This window comes from Rhodnius prolixus, unplaced genomic scaffold, assembly GCF_049639745.1.
Source record: "Rhodnius prolixus isolate KJV_2025 unplaced genomic scaffold, Rpr scaffold_3, whole genome shotgun sequence".
NCBI classification, from domain to species: Eukaryota; Metazoa; Arthropoda; class Insecta; order Hemiptera; family Reduviidae; genus Rhodnius; species Rhodnius prolixus.
The window spans coordinates 9,852,662-9,874,468 of NW_027411603.1; the positions used below are offsets into that span (position 1 = coordinate 9,852,662).

Below are 21,807 nucleotides of genomic sequence, written 5' to 3' on the forward strand. Positions count from 1 at the left end.
ACGCTTCCCTTCTAGGTATTGATGGACCAAGGCGGCAACACATCGTGCTGCCCCCAAACCAGCAACATATTTTTTTCTCAAGTCTAACATATTCAATGTACTAATTGATAAGAAAACTAATTAAATAATGGATTCACAATAGGGAGGGACATTGTCTTCAACGAAAAGTTCACATCTAAATCAAATCGTCACCAGCGACAACTCCAAATTTTGGAGATGTACTCACGTGCGTCGTGCAAAGTGCACGGTTTTATTCATCACATTAAAACTGTCCGGTAGGACATTAAAACTGTCCGGTAGGACAGTTGTATAAGGGTTGACCATCAAAAACTGCACGAAAAAGCGTAACGTTGAAAAACACCTAACTTTGACAATTTTTTTCTCTTTTTCTATAAAAGATAAAATTCCCAAATTTTCTTTAAATTATAGGGCAAACCCTCCTTTATAACTGTAATTTTTTTGCAACAACCCAGATCTAATAGGTTTCGAGAAAAAAGTTGCCGAAAATGAGCAAAAACGGCTTTTTCAAAAAATGTTCTTGTTCTTGTTCTTGTTGTTGTTCTTGTTGTTGTTGTTACCTTTTTTTGTAAACAACGTAGCGCCTAAACGCGCGAACCGATTTTCATGAATGAGGTGTCATTCGATTCGGAATTTTATGTAGATGTGCCTTTTGGGGGTCTCGATGCTGTACATCGAATGGGAGAGGAGTTAGCCCTCTTTATGTATGGCCCCCTCCAAAATTATTATTACTAATTACTCTGTAAATCTTGGCCCGATTTTGATAAAATTTGGTAGGGTGATAGGGTTAGGGCTCCCCTACGTAACATTAAAGCGACGATCAGCTCTTACACTTGTTAAGGGGAAGTATAGCAATCGTTGCAAATTATCGACACGTGAACCGATTTTCATGAATGAAGTGTCATTCGAATCGAAATTTTGTACAGATTTGCACATTAAAAGTCTCGACGCCGTGCCTCATAAGGAGGGGAGTTTGCCCCACCCAAATAAGACCCTTTCTAAAACTATTATTACCAATATTTCTATAACGCTTAGTCCGATTTTGATAAAATTCAGCCCGAATAAGTGGTTAAAGCTCCTCTACGTGGCTGTCAAGTGCCATCTTGCTCTTACACCTACTAAGAGGAAGTACTGCAATCGTTTAAATTATCAATGAGTGAACCGATTTAAATCAATGAATTGTCGTTCGATTAAAAAATCTTTCCTCTTTGCCTTTTAGGGAGAAGTACTGCAATCGTAGTTTATTTTTCTTACTCCTCTTAAAAGGAAGTACTGAAATCGCAGTTTAATTTTGCTATTTACGTACAAATACCTTCCTATGTTATTCAAAACGCTTTTTCAAAAAAATTGTTATTGAGGATGGTTTGGGGGAACGCAACTATAATCATTCTATAAAAAGATCTCTCCAGTGGTAGTTACGGTTCCGACTTAACATCTTATCAGATTATAATGATAGAATTGCTTATTCCAAATTTTAAAAAAATCTGTAAAGAAGATATGTAACTTTGTAAAATAGACAAAAAGGAAAATCTATCCAAAAGGTACAAAAATCTCCTTAACAAAAACTTACAGTTTAAAATGTTAAGTATAAGGGTTGATTAAACGCCAAAAGGTACACAAATCAGCGAGTACCCAACATTTCATTAATACTTCATTAATATTTAAGTAATTCTACTGCATTAATTTTCATTAATAAGTTATTTTTTAGAATTTATTAGATGTCACAGACCCTTATGCTGGCCACTTCATTTATAATATTTTTTAGTTATAATTATGATAAATCACATATATACGTACATGCATGTTAAAGTAGAAAAAGACAAAGTTAGAGTAGGCTACTGTCTTGAATTCGTCTTACCGAATTATTCGTGAGCACAAATAATACACAGATAATAACAAGTAGATTATTTAACAACAATTATTCATTTCTCAATTGTAATTTAATTTAGTCCCCCTAATTTTACTTATAGTAAAATCCTGGAATAATTAGCTGTCCTAAAATATGCATATCTTATTTACTTTATATTACATATATACAACATTGTGGTATGAATACCTAGATTGAGAATGTATTTGAAGAAAACTATATTATTTGCGATAAAGCCAGATAATTATTACCTATTATTATAAACGTTTGACTACTACATAAAATAACAATTACTTTAATCGAAGAATGAACTTAAACCGACGATTTTTATTTAAAAATAAATAAATAAATAAAATAAAATCATTGATGTAAGTTTTTTATAAAAAAAAGTTTTGAATTTTTTAGCCTCATTTTTTTTTCTTTTTAACCTGTAATTAATAGTTTGATTATTATAAATAACTAGATATTACAGTCAATCTACAGTGCTACTTGAACATATATTTTGTAGACGAAAATGGCCAGCATAAGGGTCTGTGACATCTAATAAATTCTAAAAAATAACTTATTAATGAAAATTAATGCAGTAGAATTACTTAAATATTAATGAAGTATTAATGAAATGTTGGGTACTCGCTGATTTGTGTACCTTTTGGCGTTTAATCAACCCTTATACTTAACATTTTAAACTGTAAGTTTTTGTTAAGGAGATAAATAATTAACTTTTATTTAGGTAATGTTTTTTTTCTTTTACACATAATTAGTTGTATTTTGTATAAGTTTATATAAAATAATTCGAAGAAAGTCACTATAATTACATAATAAAGGAAACATTCTCATAATAAACTCTGTTGGAGATTTAATAAAGTTAAAAAAATGTTTTAAATAAATTATTACTTCCTGTTATGTAGAGGATGTTAGGAACGAATTATTCAGACATGGCACTCTCATGGATATCCTTATCAGCAACCCCTCCCTTCTGATTTCTCCTTAATCGAATTTTCATGGAATTATATTTGTAATAAAAGCGTCAAATCTGTACATGTCATTATGTATTCAAAGTTTAAGAGAAGTCGTTCAACTATTTTACTAGTAAAAACTAAACATTCTTTTCCGGAATCTGAAAATCTAAAAAAAAGGTCGATATTTTAGCCAATATCAGATGACTACTAAACGGAAATTTGAATTTTGTTCTTTCCTGAGTTAGCTAGAACGTGCACATCTTTCCGGGAAATATTCAATTTCACTTCTTCTCCGTGTTATTAATTATAAAAAAATTTAAGATATTTCAAAAGATTAGGAATCCTTGAATTGCCTCTTTAGAATGGTAAAAATTAGACTGACACATTCCGTAGCTAACATTTCAAGCTAGATCAAACACTGATTGAATACAAGGGGATTTCAAATTAACCCTACGATGTCTGTGAAATTAATTAGTTTTAGTGCGAACACAATATTAATTTTTAATAACTACTCATACAACAATAATAGAAAAGAAAATGCGTAAAAATACGATTTTAAAGCGTGTTATTGCTATTAAATGTTTACGCAATTACAACTGTAAATGTCAAATTTCCTTGAAAAGTGTGAGGCAGCCTTAAAGATATTACTAAACAGAAACCTACTTCCGCTAAATTAAATCTGTTTCAGGCCTATCAGAAAAAAAACCTTTATAAGGCAATTTTTTCCTCTAGAAAAAATATTCAAATAAAAGTTTTGTTAATTATCCTTGATTTTAAGCGTTCCACTATTCATGTTGGATTTCCATCCATCATTAGAGGCTGATTCATTATAGAGAAGTTGATTTTTACTCAAGAAATTCCTGTTACTCTCAATATGCTTGCCGATTGAGTAAAAACGTTACTTAATATTTTTTTTATGATAAATATAAGTCCAAAAAAACAAATTGTAAGGTAAAACAAAATAAAGTTAATGTAGCGACCAAAGTATTCGGGATGTTTAGAGTAAGTTTAGTTTGGGAATCATTAAGTTTGAATGTTATACGAGGCACACGAATTGGCATTGACAATAAAGGAATTAGTTCATTTATCAATGATCCTTATTAGTTTGCATTGTACTGTATTTTGTAAGGTAGTTGAAAAACGGCCGGAAAAAATTAATATTTTGGTTTTTTGTCTTCTCAAAATATTCACGTGTGTTGCTTACTTGTTCACGGTTTCTTTTTCTTCTCTTATCTTATCTTTGGTTTGTTCGGCGTAGCTTTAAAATACTCGTCTTTCTTTACTGCCAAACTTTTCGGCAGGTTGTCTAAGCACATCAATGGCTGATATGACAGGAAGATATGTTTGAAGGAAGATCCATTTGGAAGTTATTTTCCACTTGGAAGGCAGCTCTTTTATGTGTGGTAACTGTATTTATACGAATTTTGAAGCTATTTTTTGAGGGGGAAACTCAAAAAACTGAAAAATCTCTTGAGTAATTCTGGTGATTTTGATTGAGGGATTTCGTCCGGCAAGTTCGACTCTCTGGAGGGACTAATCGAAGTATAAAGTTTTATATCCTTGCGATTTTTTGTTTTGGAGATATTCTCGAACGTGTTCTAACACGATCAGAAGTCAGAGAAAGTAAAAAGTATAAAAGCCGAACTATTTAGAAGATCAGTTAGGAAGTAAGTAATTTAAGTTGTCTCCACGGACAGCAGCAGCAGCAACAGCAGCATGGCACACGGGTAAAGTAATAAGTGTAATTTGTTATGATAGTTGGAAGAAGTGTAATGCGGCCGTTTGTCCCACCCACGTCACTACTAGAAGAAGAAGAAGAAGAAGTAGTAGTAGTCGTAGTTGTTGGTAATGGTAGCAGCGGGCTCGCGTCTCTCATCTCCTCAAGAGTTCATGTGGTGTGCCTTGCTGACTGTAGACCTCCCATCATGCTCTGAAACCATTTCGCTCTTTCTCCTACACTTTAATAAAAGAGAATAGCCCAGGTAATTCTCTACACAAGGTTTGGAATACTCGCACATCTTACCCGATGACCTTGTCATTATCCTTGTTTACTACTTTTACTGTAAACTTTGTAATTCTAACTCCCACACTCGTTTTGTGTTTCTTACAGGATTTCCTCTATGAGGCGCATTATGGTTGCAATGGAGAGATCGAAAAAGGGGAAAGGCAACCTGGAGTGAGCCATTCAATACGCACATTCCCACACCATTTGCCGAAATCATCGTGATTTTCAACTATTTCTCTTCAAACTATTAATTTTAACTAAATTTGTTTCAATATTTTCTGTTCTTTTCAGAGTGGAATAGCACTGCACCTTTTCTTAGAACTTCTTTAAAACAATGCTACAGACAAATCTAATGTGAACCCTCACAGAATTAAATATTGATCTCTAGAGTAAAACGTTATTGTTAACGACAGCCGGAAATCACGTCTTCCTCAGAACTCCATTAAAATCAATACTTCCTAAAAAGAAAGTTATAGATCGGCCTAACATATCCATAAAATAAAACCCTTTAAATATTGCCAAGAAAAGTGCAGAAAACTCAGAAATACCAATCTGTCAATCGCATTTCCCATGAACTGATAAACTTCTCACTCCGAATTTTGGCAACAACTTTGACACTTCCAAATATTGTGCACTTTTGAGGAGGCATAAAAACAAAAACTTAGCTTAAACAAAGTTGCTGGGAAATATATTTTAAATGAAAGTAACCTTTTCTACATGGGGAAAGGATTAGTTAGTATAGGCGGTTTCCCACGGGGATATTCCGGTTTCATATCCAACTGTCTACTCTTGGATTTCTTTTCCCAGGAGTCTTTAACAGCTAGTATGATTTGGTGATGGAAAATGTTGTCTGGAAACTTTGAATGTCTTTAAAATGTGCACCTTCTCTTTCATCATCTTATACTTAACAAGCATTGGTCAATGATTTAGAAGATCAATCATTGATGGATATGCTACAAGCAAAGATCTAAATTAGATTGGAATAAACTAAAAAAGCCATCAAACAAATGGCTACATTGAAACTCTGGCAAGATTTTGGGTCATCTTAATGAAAAATTATTCTTGTAAAGTTTGTATTTTTATTAAATGTTTGTCTTTTTTTGATAAGCTGTAATGACGGAAGGAAGAAAGAGATAGAAGCTTCAATTACAGAGAAAGAAATCTATAATTGATAGTCAGAAAGTGTGATGACAATGGCCAAAAGCAATTTGTTTAAGAGAAATTTCTCAACGCAAAACTCTTGATGACTCAATCTTTGAAGATCGATGGAAGAGGTCAAAATGGGACACTATCACAGATGAAATCACTCAAATTCAAAAAATTAAAGCGAAGAATTTTTTGTGTGTAGATTTCCTTTTCTTTTTAAAGTTATATTCCTAATTACAAAATAATCAGAGTCATTAAGAAATATTAGAGAAGTTCAGAGGTAAAATTAAGTTATTAAATTGCTAGAATTATAATAAAAAATGAAAAAAAAACTAACAATGATAATAAATGTTACTTTAAAGGCAGATATTTTTACTTTTTTTTGTATTGGTGCTGGAAGAAGATGGATAGGACTAACGAAGCGACACTTCCACATTCCTCAGCGGACCGGAAATACTGTCCTTAATAGAAACTTGGATTTTATATATATAAAATTATTATTACGTTAGCCTAAATTACTTTTTTGTCTTGTATTTTCTGTGAAAGGAAAATCCGAGTAATAATAATAATAATAATAATAATAAAGGTCTTTATTTCAATAACTATATACAATAATTTTGCAAATTAGAAAAAGACTGACAGACTTGACTCATGGTCAAAAGACCGTCTGAGTGAGGAAAATCCGAGTATTTTACTTCTTCTCTTACACACTAAATCTAGACAAGTAACCAAGTTAAAACTCACCACAACAAATCGACAAATAACTGTTAGTTCAATGCATCAGTTAACCATAAATATTAGAAGTGGAAGTAACTTTATTTACTGGAATCTCGCCTAGTAACTTCCGTCTGTTCGGAGCCTTGCAAAGGAACTTTAAATAAAATATTATTATCGAAAACCACTTCATTGAGCTCTTTTTTTTAATCTATATTTATGTTTAACATATACCGAAAGCACCAAAAGCTATTTCTTTGAGAATGAATGGTATGGTAGAGGGCAGAAATACAATGGTAAACTGTTTTTATTTTTTGGAATAACGTTTAAATTTCCAATCAAGATTCGTAAAAATGGAAGAATATGTTTAGATTGTTCGTTTTCAATGTTCACTTTTTCAACTTAGATGCGTTTAGATTAGGTCGATAATCACCAATTTTCATTTCAAGCCTGATTCTAACACATAACACTAGAAATCAAGTTAAACTATGATCAAAAACAGACGAACAAACTTTCCTATAAAAAATTAAAAATAAATAAATAATAATAAGGAACTTAATGGCGTGCCTGCCTTCGATTTTAAAAAAAAGAAATTATTGGCATATCATTAATCAATCGTTGGTATTATCATCAGCTAAATTTCAGCGTTTATGACGCAAAATGACAAGGTTGTTTATCAGGAAAAAATGGGCAGCCTAACTTGACGCCAAATTGGATTGACTACCAATTTCTATTCAACAGAAACTATCTTTTTTCTTTATGTAAATACGGATATCAGCTCCGGCAAGTTCAACCATTACCAAGATCTTCCGTGGACAAGGATGATGTATCACATCGTATTGCAGGATTATACTGGATGATGCTGGTCGAACCTTCTTCGTGTGTGATTAATGGGCATAGCTGCGCAGATCTTTGGAAATGGAGATAGAAAAAGAAAAACAAGTTAGTAAGGAAGATAACTGGATGGAGTGTTAAAATAATTGTTCTGGTTATGAAATTTGAAAGACTAAGAAAGTCAAGCATTTCCGGAACGATTAGAGATGAAAATCGCAGAGCAAGAGGGACTACGGCATCTTTCACGCGAGACATGCATGCCTTTTTGAAGCGGTGGGATACCCATTGCACTTCTTTAACTAAATCATAGTAGGTTTTAATTTAAATGTGTTAGACAAGTTGATTGCGAATTTTAGTGAATATCTAGTTAGTAAAATTAATATTAGAAGGATAGTAATTGCCTAATCAATTTTGTAATCTTGATCAACATTGTAAACTCATGTTCGTGAAGATGAGTTATACGATTCTTAACACACAAATTAACTTGTTAGTTTTAACAAGTTTTTATCATTTTCAATAATTGAAAGTAAATAACGAAACCAGAACAAAGAGTCATTGAAATAAGCTTTCCAATAAAATAACATTAAGCCCGCCTCCATTACAATCTGTTAACAACGTAATCTAAAACCCCACGTGACAATTAATACTAACGGCTTTTGTTGACTTCTTTTTTTTTATTTTTTCTTTCCTAAGCTCTACAGTTGTTCCGTGGGCGACAAACTAAGTGTGAACTGGGAATTAGACAAGGCTAGGACCTTGTAACGGGCTGAATTCCCCTGAGTAATGCTGGTAAAACACTTCTCTCGGAGATAAGGGGGGTCGCATTGCACAGATCACACTGAGATCACTAAAAAAAAGAAGAAGCTTACCAAATAGTTTTTTTCTTTTTTAATAAAAAAAAAAAAATACCACAGCATCCTCGATTAATTAAACGGTTGAGAAGTCATCTTTAATACCAGTCATCCACCTTCATTAATTATTTGAATATAAAATATTTTATAAAATCAAGAATTAACATCAACAGGTGATAGAGTGGTGCAGAATACTGTTATGTAACTTCCGATTAAGTCTAACGTCATCTTTCTCCGTAGTAAACGAATTCGCTAATAGAACTTCTTAAACAGTGGAATTTCCGGTTGACCGACAGTAATGGAAACCGTACTGTCGAGTTCTCTGATCACTCCTAGATCAACAATACCTTTTACAATTTTCCATCGTAAACTGTTCTGATCTAGTTATTGGAGGAAAAGTGCCCAAAATATTAAACCATTAAGATTTCTGTTTTTTGGTTTTTAAATGGCACTTATATTCAGCTTTCTTTGGTGCCGTCTTAACTAATTATAAAATTTGAGCTTTCAAAGATTTTCCTATTTAAATTTAATAATTAAGGTAAGACAGACAATCTGATCATTATTTAAAATCCACATTATAGCAAGAAGGTTTAATCATTTGGCCGAGGATAATGTTCCAAATAGACAGCAACACTTGGAGACGGTAAAGAGTAACAGGGGACAGTATTTAGTCAAGAGAACTAGTTTAAACACCTCTCTACAAAGAAGTGTGGTCATAGCAAACTACAGCATGGTAGAGGATAAGATTTCCTGCCTGAGGTTGTGCATTGCAGATGGGAAATGGGAGTTGAAAATACCAAGGTAGTTTTCCTAGGGTATTAAAGAAAAAAGCACAATTCCAGTGAAGCATTCAACTTTTTCCAACGGTTATTGCTTGTTACTTTTCAAAATAGATCGACCCAACATGTACAACCTAGCATTGGCCTTAATATTCACTATCAATTACAGAAACAGCAGCATTTCAGTGAAATTAGGGAAGGACTTCCACATTTTCCAATGGTTTTTACTTCTTTATTTTCAAAATAGATCGACCCAACATGTACAACCTAGCATTGCCTTAATGTTCACTATCAATTACAGAAACAGCAGCATTTCAGTGAAATTAGGGAAGGACTTCCACTTTTTCCAATGGTTTTTACTTCTCAATTTTCAAAATAGATCGACCCAACATGTACAACCTAGCATTGCCTTAATGTTCACTATCAATTACAGAAACAGCAGCATTTCATCGAAATTAGGGAAGGACTTCCACTTTTTCCAATGGTTTTTACTTCTTATTTTCAAAATAGATAGACCAAACATGTACAACCTAGCATTGCCTTAATATTCACAATCAATTACAGAAACAGCAGCATTTCATCGAAATTAGGGAAGGACTTCCACTTTTTCCAATGGGTTTTACTTCTTACTTTTCAAAATAGATCGACCCAACATGTGCAACCTTGCATTGCCTTAATGTTCACTATCAATTACAGAAACAGCAGCATTTCAGTGAAATTAGGAAAGGACTTCCACTTTTTCCAATGGTTTTTACTTCTTAATTTTCAAAATAGATCGACCAAACATGTACAACCTAGCATTGCCTTAATATTCACAATCAATTACAGAAACAGCAGCATTTCATCGAAATTAGGGAAGGACTTCCACTTTTTCCAATGGGTTTTACTTCTTACTTTTCAAAATAGATCGACCCAACATGTACAACCTAGCATTGGCCTTAATATTCACTATCAATTACAGAAACAGCAGCATTTCAGTAAAATTAGGGAAGGACTTCCACTTTTTCCAATGGTTTTTACTTCTTACTTTTCAAAATAGATCGACCCAACATGTACAACCTAGCATTGGCCTTAATATTCACTATCAATTACAGAAACAGCAGCATTTCAGTGAAATTAGGGAAAAACTTCCACTTTTTCCAATGGTTTTTACTTCTTACTTTTCAAAATAGATCGACCAAACATGTACAACCTAGCATTGCCTTAATATTCACAATCAATTACAGAAACAGCAGCATTTCATCGAAATTAGGGAAGGACTTCCACTTTTTCCAATGGTTTTTACTTCTTATTTTCAAAATAGATCGACCAAACATGTACAACCTAGCATTGCCTTAATATTCACAATCAATTACAGAAACAGCAGCATTTCATCGAAATTAGGGAAGGACTTCCACTTTTTCCAATGGGTTTTACTTCTTAATTTTCAAAATAGATCGACCCAACATGTACAACCTAGCATTGGCCTTAATATTCACTATCAATTACAGAAACAGCAGCATTTCATCGAAATTAGGGAAGGACTTCCACTTTTTCCAATGGGTTTTACTTCTTACTTTTCAAAATAGATCGACCCAACATGTACAACCTAGCATTGGCCTTAATATTCACTATCAATTACAGAAACAGCAGCATTTCAGTAAAATTAGGGAAGGACTTCCACTTTTTCCAATGGTTTTTACTTCTTACTTTTCAAAATAGATCGACCCAACATGTACAACCTAGCATTGGCCTTAATATTCACTATCAATTACAGAAACAGCAGCATTTCAGTGAAATTAGGGAAAAACTTCCACTTTTTCCAATGGTTTTTACTTCTTACTTTTCAAAATAGATCGACCAAACATGTACAACCTAGCATTGCCTTAATATTCACAATCAATTACAGAAACAGCAGCATTTCATCGAAATTAGGGAAGGACTTCCACTTTTTCCAATGGTTTTTACTTCTTATTTTCAAAATAGATCGACCAAACATGTACAACCTAGCATTGCCTTAATATTCACAATCAATTACAGAAACAGCAGCATTTCATCGAAATTAGGGAAGGACTTCCACTTTTTCCAATGGGTTTTACTTCTTAATTTTCAAAATAGATCGACCCAACATGTACAACCTAGCATTGGCCTTAATATTCACTATCAATTACAGAAACAGCAGCATTTCAGTGAAATTAGGGAAGGACTTCCACTATTTCCAATGGTTTTTACTTCTTATTTTCAAAATAGATCGACCCAACATGTACAACCTAGCATTGGCCTTAATATTCACTATCAAATGCAGAAACAGCAGCATTTCAGTGAAATTAGGAAAGGACTTCCACTTTTTCCAATGGGTTTTACTTCTTACTTTTCAAAATAGATCGACCCAACATGTACAACCTAGCATTGGCCTTAATATTCACTATCAATTACAGAAACAGCAGCATTTCAGTGAAATTAGGAAAGGACTTCCACTTTTTCCAATGGTTTTTACTTCTTATTTTCAAAATAGATCGACCCAACATGTACAACCTAGCATTGGCCTTAATATTCACTATCAATTACAGAAACAGCAGAATTTCATCGAAATTAGGGAAGGACTTCCACTTTTTCCAATGGTTTTTACTTCTTATTTTCAAAATAGATCGACCCAACATGTACAACCTAGCATTGGCCTTAATATTCACTATTAATTACAGAAACAGCAGAATTTTAGGGAAATTAGGGAAAGACTTCCACTTTTTCCAATGGTTTTTACTTCTTACTTTTCAAAATAGATCGACCCAACATGTACAACCTAGCATTGGCCTTAATATTCACAATCAATTACAGAAACAGCAGCATTTCATCGAAATTAGGGAAGGACTTCCACTTTTTCCAATGGTTTTTACTTCTTATTTTCAAAATAGATCGACCCAACATGTACAACCTAGCATTGGCCTTAATATTCACTATCAATTACAGAAACAGCAGAATTTCAGTGAAATTAGGGAAAGACTTCCACTTTTTCCAATGGGTTTTACTTCTTACTTTTCAAAATAGATCGACCCAACATGTACAACCTAGCATTGCTTTAATGTTCACTATCAATTACAGAAACAGCAGCATTTCAGTGAAATTAGGGAAGGACTTCCACTTTTTCCAATGGTTTTTACTTCTTACTTTTCAAAATAGATCGACCCAACATGTACAACTTAGCATTGCCTTAATGTTCACTATCAATTACAGAAACAGCAGCATTTCATCGAAATTAGGGAAGGACTTCCACTTTTTCCAATGGTTTTTACTTCTTACTTTTCAAAATAGATCGACCTAACATGTACTACTTAGCATTGCCTTAATGTTCACTATCAATTACAGAAAGAGCAGCATTTCATCGAAATTAGGGAAGGACTTCCACTTTTTCCAATGGTTTTTACTTCTTACTTTTCAAAATAGATCGACCCAACATGTACAACTTAGCATTGCCTTAATGTTCACTATCAATTACAGAAACAGCAGCATTTCATCGAAATTAGGGAAGGACTTCCACTTTTTCCAATGGTTTTTACTTCTTAATTTTCAAAATAGATCGACCAAACATGTACAACCTAGCATTGCCTTAATATTCACAATCAATTACAGAAACAGCAGCATTTCATCGAAATTAGGGAAGGACTTCCACTTTTTCCAATGGTTTTTACTTCTTATTTTCAAAATAGATCGACCCAACATGTACAACCTAGCATTGGCCTTAATATTCACTATCAATTACAGAAACAGCAGAATTTCAGTGAAATTAGGGAAAGACTTCCACTTTTTCCAATGGGTTTTACTTCTTACTTTTCAAAATAGACCGACCCAACATGTACAACCTAGCATTGCCTTAATGTTCACTATCAATTACAGAAACAGCAGCATTTCAGTGAAATTAGGGAAGGACTTCCACTTTTTCCAATGGTTTTTACTTCTTACTTTTCAAAATAGATCGACCCAACATGTACAACTTAGCATTGCCTTAATGTTCACTATCAATTACAGGAACAGCAGCATTTCATCGAAATTAGGGAAGGACTTCCACTTTTTCCAATGGTTTTTACTTCTTATTTTCAAAATAGATCGACCCAACATGTACAACCTAGCATTGGCCTTAATATTCACTATCAAATGCAGAAACAGCAGCATTTCAGTGAAATTAGGAAAGGACTTCCACTTTTTCCAATGGGTTTTACTTCTTACTTTTCAAAACAGATCGACCCAACATGTACAACCTAGCATTGGCCTTAATATTCACTATTAATTACAGAAACAGCAGAATTTCAGTGAAATTAGGGAAAGACTTCCACTTTTTCCAATGGTTTTTACTTCTTACTTTTCAAAATAGATCGACCCAACATGTACAACCCTGCATTGGCCTTAATATTCACTATCAATTACTGAAACAGCAGCATTTCAGTGAAATTAGGAAAGGACTTCCACTTTTTCCAATGGGTTTTACTTCTTACTTTTCAAAATAAATCGACCCAACATGTACAACCTAGCATTGGCCTTAATATTCACTATCAATTACAGAAACAGCAGAGTTTCAGTGAAATTAGGGAAAGACTTCCACTTTTTCCAATGGTTTTTACTTCTTACTTTTCAAAATAGATCGACCCAACATGTGCAACCTAGCATTGGCCTTAATATTCACTATCAATTACTGAAACAGCAGCATTTCAGTGAAATTAGGAAAGGACTTCCACTTTTTCCAATGGGTTTTACTTCTTACTTTTCAAAATAAATCGACCCAACATCTACAATCTAGTATTGTCCTTAACTACTTCTGATTTCATTCTTGAATTAATTTAAGTTCTATTTAATAGGATTTTTTGAAATGATGATTGTCCAAAAGATGGAATAGCATTGATTGATCATTTAGAAGACTTTTCTTTCTCTTTTACACCTACATCTGAGGTTAATTAAGGAATTCAAAGTACCTTCATACCGCCCGTTGAAATTACTATTGCAAGATATATGGCAGTTTTTTAAGTGTTAGTGATATTAAGTAAATAATAATGTAAAGTAAAACACAAGAAGGTATTTGAATGAGTTTAGTTGCACTTGCCGCTTCTGCTTGCGCCATCTCCAAATCTAATAGTTAGAATTTTAGAGCTAATAACACAAGTGAGCAGTCCACGAAGGACTTAAAAAGTATAAATTCGAAAATTTTCCAAAAATAGTAAAATTTCCCCTTCATTTCGCTATAAATATATTCAATAGCTCCAATTTCATTGGAGAATTGGATCTTGTACTTTATTATTCTTTTAAAGTTTAGCATTACTGGTGGATGATAAGTGGCTTGATAAAAGTATTTTTTCTAGATAAAATTTGAGTAGATAATGAACAAACGGAGGTTGAAAAAGTGATCAACTTAAAAAACATTTTCAGATGTCTAAGTATCTAATTTGGCCTCCCATAATTTTCATATGAACACAAACTCAATAGATCGACTCATGCACACGTAACACAATTTCCTGTTAGATTCTGTTATTCCATGGAAATGAAACGCAGGAACTTAAAATGCTTGTTATTTTTATTGACGGATAAACGTTAGTTAGAACATCCGAAGGAGATGGAGTGAATTTGGTTGCTATCAATGAACATGTAGATCATTGTTTGTTTCAATACTAGTTTATCGTCAGTTTCTTATAATTATTTAAACCTATTTTAAGTTATTTAATCGGAAGCTTTGAACTTAAAGTTCCTATGTAAGACCAATAGAATTTTAAGTATCATTCCACGGAAATTGCATCATGGATATTGGTTTATGCTTACCGGGAAAATATCACGTTTAATATTGTATAGGACTATTCACTTCTTTATAGTTTAAAGTGGATATCCCAGACAAAACATTTACTGATACAATCATAAACTACCGAATGCCTGCGAACGTGTTATCTGAAACCAATAGGATTGACAAAGGTACAGCATCTCATACTAATCGTATATTGTCTTTTTTGCAGTAAGCCTTTATAATGAGTTGTTTAATACACTAAGTTTTTAAAACATTAACTGGTTTGATTCCCAAGAAAATCGCTGAAAACTGAGAGAACCTTACAGGAAATTTACGTTTCCTATCGTCATTTAATTTTCTTCAAAATCTAAATTATTTAGAACTTAATATTTATATTATTTTTTTAATAGGACAATAAATCTTATTAAAATGATATTTTTAACAGAACACACCAGTCAACTGATAAAAGTATGTCTTAAAAAAATTAGCCACGAACCGAATAATTTATAACAAAATAAGCCAATTAAATACCGAAGTCCTCACTCACAAATATTGGACAAAAAAGAAAGGCCCCATTTACACAGAAAGTTTTATTAGAATCTCTACCTTTAGAGATAAGGTATATTCGAATAATAAGTTAGATGTGTACAACTTAAAATACGAACATTTATTGAGCGAATTAAGTGTTAACACTTCCTTCGACTTGATAAAGGTACCGGAAAAGATGAGAATTGCGGCCTTCGAAGATTACATTTCTTCCCATTATCCGGGCTCATATCGTTTATTTACAGATGGGTCCAAAATCAATAATAAAGTCGGAAGTGCTGTGTATGATCCGGTTCGGAACTATTTTACGACAATTAAATTAGAAGATGAGGCGTCCATCTATACAGCGGAGCTAATTGCTATTTTAACGGCTTTAAAATATATTTATTCGTTGTCGGAGAAAAAATATACCATTATTAGTGACAGCCAGAGTGCGTTGTGTAAATTATCACATATACACAACCAGTCTGCAGGAATGAATCACATTATCGCAGAGATTGTAGAAACTATTGCCATTTTTAAAGAGAAGGGAGTCTGCATTAATTTTTTGTGGGTAAGAGGTCATTGTGGTATAAAAGAGAATGAAATTGTTGATACACTTGCAAAGGAAGCCACCAATAGTGGGGAAATGGCTAATTATAAATTACCACACACCGATATCAAGCGTATAATTGCAAAAGCAGCACTACAAAAATGGCAGACAGATTACAATAATGGTGATAAAGGTAGATTCTATAAAACTATGGCAGATCAGTTACCTAGACAACCATGGTTTAAGGGAACTGGCACTAATAAATGGGTTGTTACGACAATAAGCAGGCTGAGAGCGAACCACGCGGTGTGCGGATCGTATCTACACAGGATCAACAAAAGGTCCTCTCCTCTTTGCGTAGATTGCAATGAGGAGGAAGATTTCAAACATGTAATAATGATATGTCCACGTTATGTGGTAGAAAGGAAACGAATGTTTGACGATATATACAGGTATTTAGATGCACCATTTCGCTACGAAGACATTATATTCTCCACCAACAGTTATGTGCTTAAGTCGATAGCAGAGCTAGCAATGAAATATGAATGTATTTAGAAGCTATAGCCGAATTAGAATGAATGGAACAAAATGCTTAGAGAAGGATTACGTGATTTTAATTTTGGTTAAGCGAGAAGGATGGCAGGAGCACAGAGTGCTGCTCCATCCATTAGCAGTAGTTTATGTAAATAGCGGTATATAGTAGAATGATGAATGTGTGAAGCGAATGTATTTGTAGGTAAGAACGGAGAGTGAGTGATATTCTAGTGATAAGCACCTAGACGATGCTGGCTGTATGGCGGAAGCCAATGCCAAAAAAAAAAAACAAAAAAAAAAAACTGATAAAAGTGACAAAAATAAATATTCCGGAGAGAATGAGTTAAAGCAACCAGAATGCAATCGATAAACTTAATTTTTACAAAATCTTTCGCATTAGTATTTCTCGTGATATACCTAATTATATATAAGCTCGTTCAAACGGAAATCTTAAAAAAAAACATGAAAAATTCAATTTCGATAAAGGTAGTACAATCCGATCGGAGTGCCGAAGAGTTTAGCTGGCCAGTCAGATGTTCCTAAAGGACTTCCAGTTCCACTTTTATTCAACAATCAGAAAATAAAAACCTCAACAATCATTAAAACCCGAAGTCAGTAAAAGCTATCGTAGTACATCCTCGAGGGTACCCGCGTAGATCATACATTTTTTTGGAGTTAAAAAAAAAAAATAAGTACTTAATAACTTGAACAGAACCTAGAGGAAGAGCGAAAACTTCGCCAAACTTTAAACAGTTTACTTACATACAGATCGCAGTTCGCATGGTTGTAATCCAAATGAACGCTACCAGTATACTGAAGATGATATCTGTCCTCCGTTCGGTGTTCAACTAACCAGTAACTCAACACAGATACCACCAAGAGCAAAGAAGATGTAGAAAGACGCAAGAAGAAAAGGAGGAAGTCTCAACCTCTCTCACTCTTTGCTCCAGGTTAGTAAAGAAGTAATGTTTCGCAGAGGTGAGATCCTGAGTGGGGAGATAAAGTGTGCAAAGGAAGGAGAAGGGAAATTGCGGGAACTATTTTCTCCCGCCGCCACAACCACTGCCGTTTGCCTTTCATTGTTGTCAAGACTTTGGTCCCACCACAGCTTCCTCAGTTTTCCCTTCTTTCTTTCATTTTTGAACTAGCGCTAAACTATAGTTTCTTAAAGTTTTAATCACTCGCTCTTAAAGAAAACCATGTTTAGATAAGGATGTAAGGTGAACTTCAATAAAAAGAAGCAATCAATGGAACAGACCTTCTGAACATTCAAGTTATTATTGTTCAATTAACACACATTTCCAAGCTTGTTAAAATATGTCCGACGAAATATATTCGCAATTAACGCTTATGAAAGATAAATCACGCAAAGATATTAATGTAATTTGATTGTTTTTAAATACAAATCATTGTCATGATGCAGCAATTAATAAAAAAGAAAATTATAAATACGTGTGGGATGTTAGATATCGATAAATTGGGGATAATTTTTTGATAATATTGTGAGAGTAAATAATTAATTGAGATTGCATGTGGCAAGGTGACAAGTATTTAAAAAAGCGTCATCCTAACATATCTAATATCACAAATGAATTTCAGCCAAGTGAATTCATCATTTTCAAATTTTTGATACAAAATATAAAAAAAAACCTTGCCTACAGTCTTTATTAATTCCAGCCATGCGTTCAAGAAGATCTGCTTAAAAGTGTCAATTTGAAGAGAATAGTGGCTTTGAATGAATTATGATCTTCATTGGAACTCTTGTACCATACACGTGTTCTTCCTTGATAGTTCAACAGGTTTTATCTCTTCTACAATACTTCAAAAGGAAGTTGTAACTGCATAACACTTAGATGCAGAATCTTCATTTGTTTTTTTTTTTAAAGAGATGCCTACTCATAAGATCTAACTAAATATTAGATGTTTTTCAAGAAAAGGTTCATACTATTAAATGAGATTATTGAAAGGAAAGCGCTACGTCAAAGAACCCCTCCTGAAAATAAATTATCATTCAAAATAAACCTCATGATATTCTGAGTAGACGTTGTACAAAACTACGATAAAAAGAACAATTCTTCCTCTCTTCTGATCAAGTAATTTCCTTCAAATTTTAGCAACATGTTATTAATACATGAGTGATTATATGGTACATTTCTATGAAATAGCGCATTACAAGGATCCTCATCCGAAAATGCCAAAATTGTGGCCATCCACGAAGGCAGTTACAAACCTTAATCTCCTCTCTAACTAACTTTTTCCCGTATTCTTCATTTTTCGTTTTAAAACTCTGTGTAGCCAATGTTTTGGGTAGAAAAATTTAATTACATTATTCGAGGCACATTTAAAATCATTTGAGCGACAAGTAAGTGTAGATAAATTGTATTAAATCTTCTGCTAAAAATGAGTCAACTCTTTCAGAAATATCATTAATTAGTCATACTGTTCCTGCTACAAGTTCATTAAGTGATACAAAAAAATTTGGGGCAGAAACAAATACTTGTTCATCTAAATTTTCCAAATATTTAACTATTTTTTAATTGTTAAAGTTTTCAATAATCAACTAATATTATTTCATTTATTTATGATAACTAAATTGGCAGTCAAATATTCCCTTTCTTTGTCAATAATTATTTTTGGAAGAAAAATCTTCCGCTCTTGAAAGAACGGTTACTTAAAAGATATCGTTTTCCCAAAAATCCCCCTCATGGCGTTTGGATTTTTAGTTATACTTTGATTAATAAAATAATAGTCCAATCATAATCTATTTATAAATATATAATAATCCAATCATAAATCTAAGGATCTCTAAAGATGTAAAATAAGAATCTGTCTTAGTTTAAAAATGTTATGGAAAACTTTTCAAAATATAGAAAGTTATTGATCTTTCTCACTTCTAGTGATTAAACCCATCATATGTATTTCCTACTACTAAAAGGCCTCAAATACTTGTTCATCTAAATTTTCCAAATTTTTAACTATGTTTTAATTGTTAAAGTTTTCAATAATCAACTAATATGCATTTCCAGTCAGGAAAAAACTTTTTGCAAGTTTAAAAGATTTTGGAAGTAAGAAGGAGTAGTAAAACGATTAAGTTTAGTTTTCAATAAAATAGTACTTTATTATAATCATTTGAAATTTTTCGTAAATTTAGAGATTATTAGGGTAATAACTTGGTGGTAATAATAGAGAAAAATATAATCCATTTTATTATTACTAAAACCTACATTCCATTATTGCTTGTCTAATCTAAAAATCCAGAGCATTTTACCCAGCCTATCATTTTTTTTCTTTTTTTGCGACATTATTTCTTTTTAGTTACCACATAGTGAAGAAAAAAAATATTACATGAATCTCCATGGAAGACGTTTCCCATATATAATGTGTTTTGTGTAAAGTTCCATTTAATTTAAACCATAGGAAGAATTCAATTTTCTGTTAATATTACCTACGCACTTTCTATAGAAATTGTTCAATACAGTTTATGTATGCTCTACTTTGTATGTTTCCTTATGTTAAAGCTCTTTGCTATAAATGTATTCTAGGTATGTATGGTTATGTGTGAATGTATGCGTGTGAAAATAAAGCGTATCCAATGAAATTTATTCAATATTTATGTGCGTGGTGCATAATGTGATTTTGGGAAGGAATAACACTGATTAAGTGATTATCTTTTTATCTTCAATATGAAAAACATAAATTGAATAGCCTTTTCTCTTCCTGCTCGTTTAGAGGATTTATTGCGAGCGTGACCAATTTTCCAAAATTGGTTTCATCAAAACTACATCTTTTGAGGCTTCTTTAAACATGAAAAAAAAAATAAAAAGTAATCTTAGTGTCTATAACGGTTGTCCTTTTTGATCTGGGCTGAGGGCTGAATGGCCAATAATGCACCAACTCAGGCTAGCATTACAATTTCAATACCCAAAGGAGTTAAATTCCTTGTAATAATTTTGTTTATCGTGGACTCCTCATCCATTTCCGAAAGAGCCTAAGCTGGCTCTTGATATACCTGCAGAAGGTTGTATGTGGGAATAACACAAAGGTAAAGGTAAACAGGATAGAAGTTTCTATTACGAGGGGTCCAAAATAGACTTAGTGACAAGTTTTTCCTATTTGGGAGTTTCATTTAATCGAACAGGCATATTTTCTTCGCATCTAAATTCCATCTCTTCTAATGGTTGTTTAGCCCAAGGAACGGTTATTGATGTGTTAAGAAGGCTAAATCCTCATCTTGGGATTCTGTGATTATGTTGAATAACACCTCTGTCCAGTCAACAATCCTTTATTCTGTTTATGTATGGGATATACGAGTACAGTAAGCTAATGACTTGGAGCGAATTAATTTGCAGTTTTTTAAATGTTTGTTTCATCTTAATAGGTCTGTTCCTCTCATACTACTTCGTTTGGAATTTGGTCTTTTCCATATTCTGTTAAAAATTCTAAAATTAACTCTTAAATGGTTAGTAAAACTTATTGAAATGGAGGATCATAGACTTCCCAAAATATGTCTGTTGAAATTAAGAGATTTATATTTCGAAAACAAATTAAATAATAAAGTCATAAATGACAAATATAATTGGTTTGCTCAATTGGCTAATATGGTTAATGAAATTGGAATGCTTGCTATTTTAAATCTAGAAACATCCAAGGAATTAGTAAATAATATTTCCTCTGTTTTAAATAATTATCAATGTTATCTAAGAAACAAGGACTTAAGTCAATTGTTTACTTATAACTATAATCTATATTATTTGGATTTTTTTTGAAACTGATTGTAGTGTTCAAAGTTATTTAACTTCTGATTCACAATTTTTATTTAAGCGCTTTATTACACAGTTTAGATTAGCTGGGAAATATATAACTAAATTTACCGATCAGAGCACCTCATTAATTTTGAAGTATTTTGAAGAATGTGTTTATTGTAGGAGTAATGAACTAATGGATTTTTATGTTAAATGTCCCCTTTTTGCCTCACGAAGAACACATTTTGTGCCCGAGTTGGTAAATGTAAATTCCACATTATTATTTGTTACTACAATGAAATCTCTCTTAAACAGTAAGCCTGGTAATTTGTTTTTATTTACAATAATTTTTAGTTGTTTAAGATACAATTATTAGTTCTTTTTATTTTATTTACAAGTCTATTGTTAACAGGAACGTTATTTTAATTTTTGATTATGAGAATTGTTTTTGGTTAATTTTAATTTTGTCCTCTTGGAACTTTATTAATTATGTTTGTAAATGTAAATATGGGTCAATCCCACTGTCAAATACATATTTGTATC

The 21,807-nt window shown here is 32.6% G+C and overlaps 1 protein-coding gene across 1 annotated transcript in view; it reads right to left on the reverse strand.

Moving 5' to 3' along the window:
- LOC141452291 (cuticlin-3) overlaps window positions 1-17,414 on the reverse strand; it is a 78,379-nt gene extending 60,965 nt beyond the window's left edge. Inside the window, exon 1 of the mRNA XM_074124266.1 lies at window positions 17,285-17,414. Within this exon, the coding sequence (XP_073980367.1) occupies window positions 17,285-17,304 (20 nt within the window). The 5' untranslated portion in view covers window positions 17,305-17,414. The remainder of the gene's footprint in view (window positions 1-17,284) is intronic.
- Between the last annotated feature and the right edge of the window lie 4,393 nt (window positions 17,415-21,807).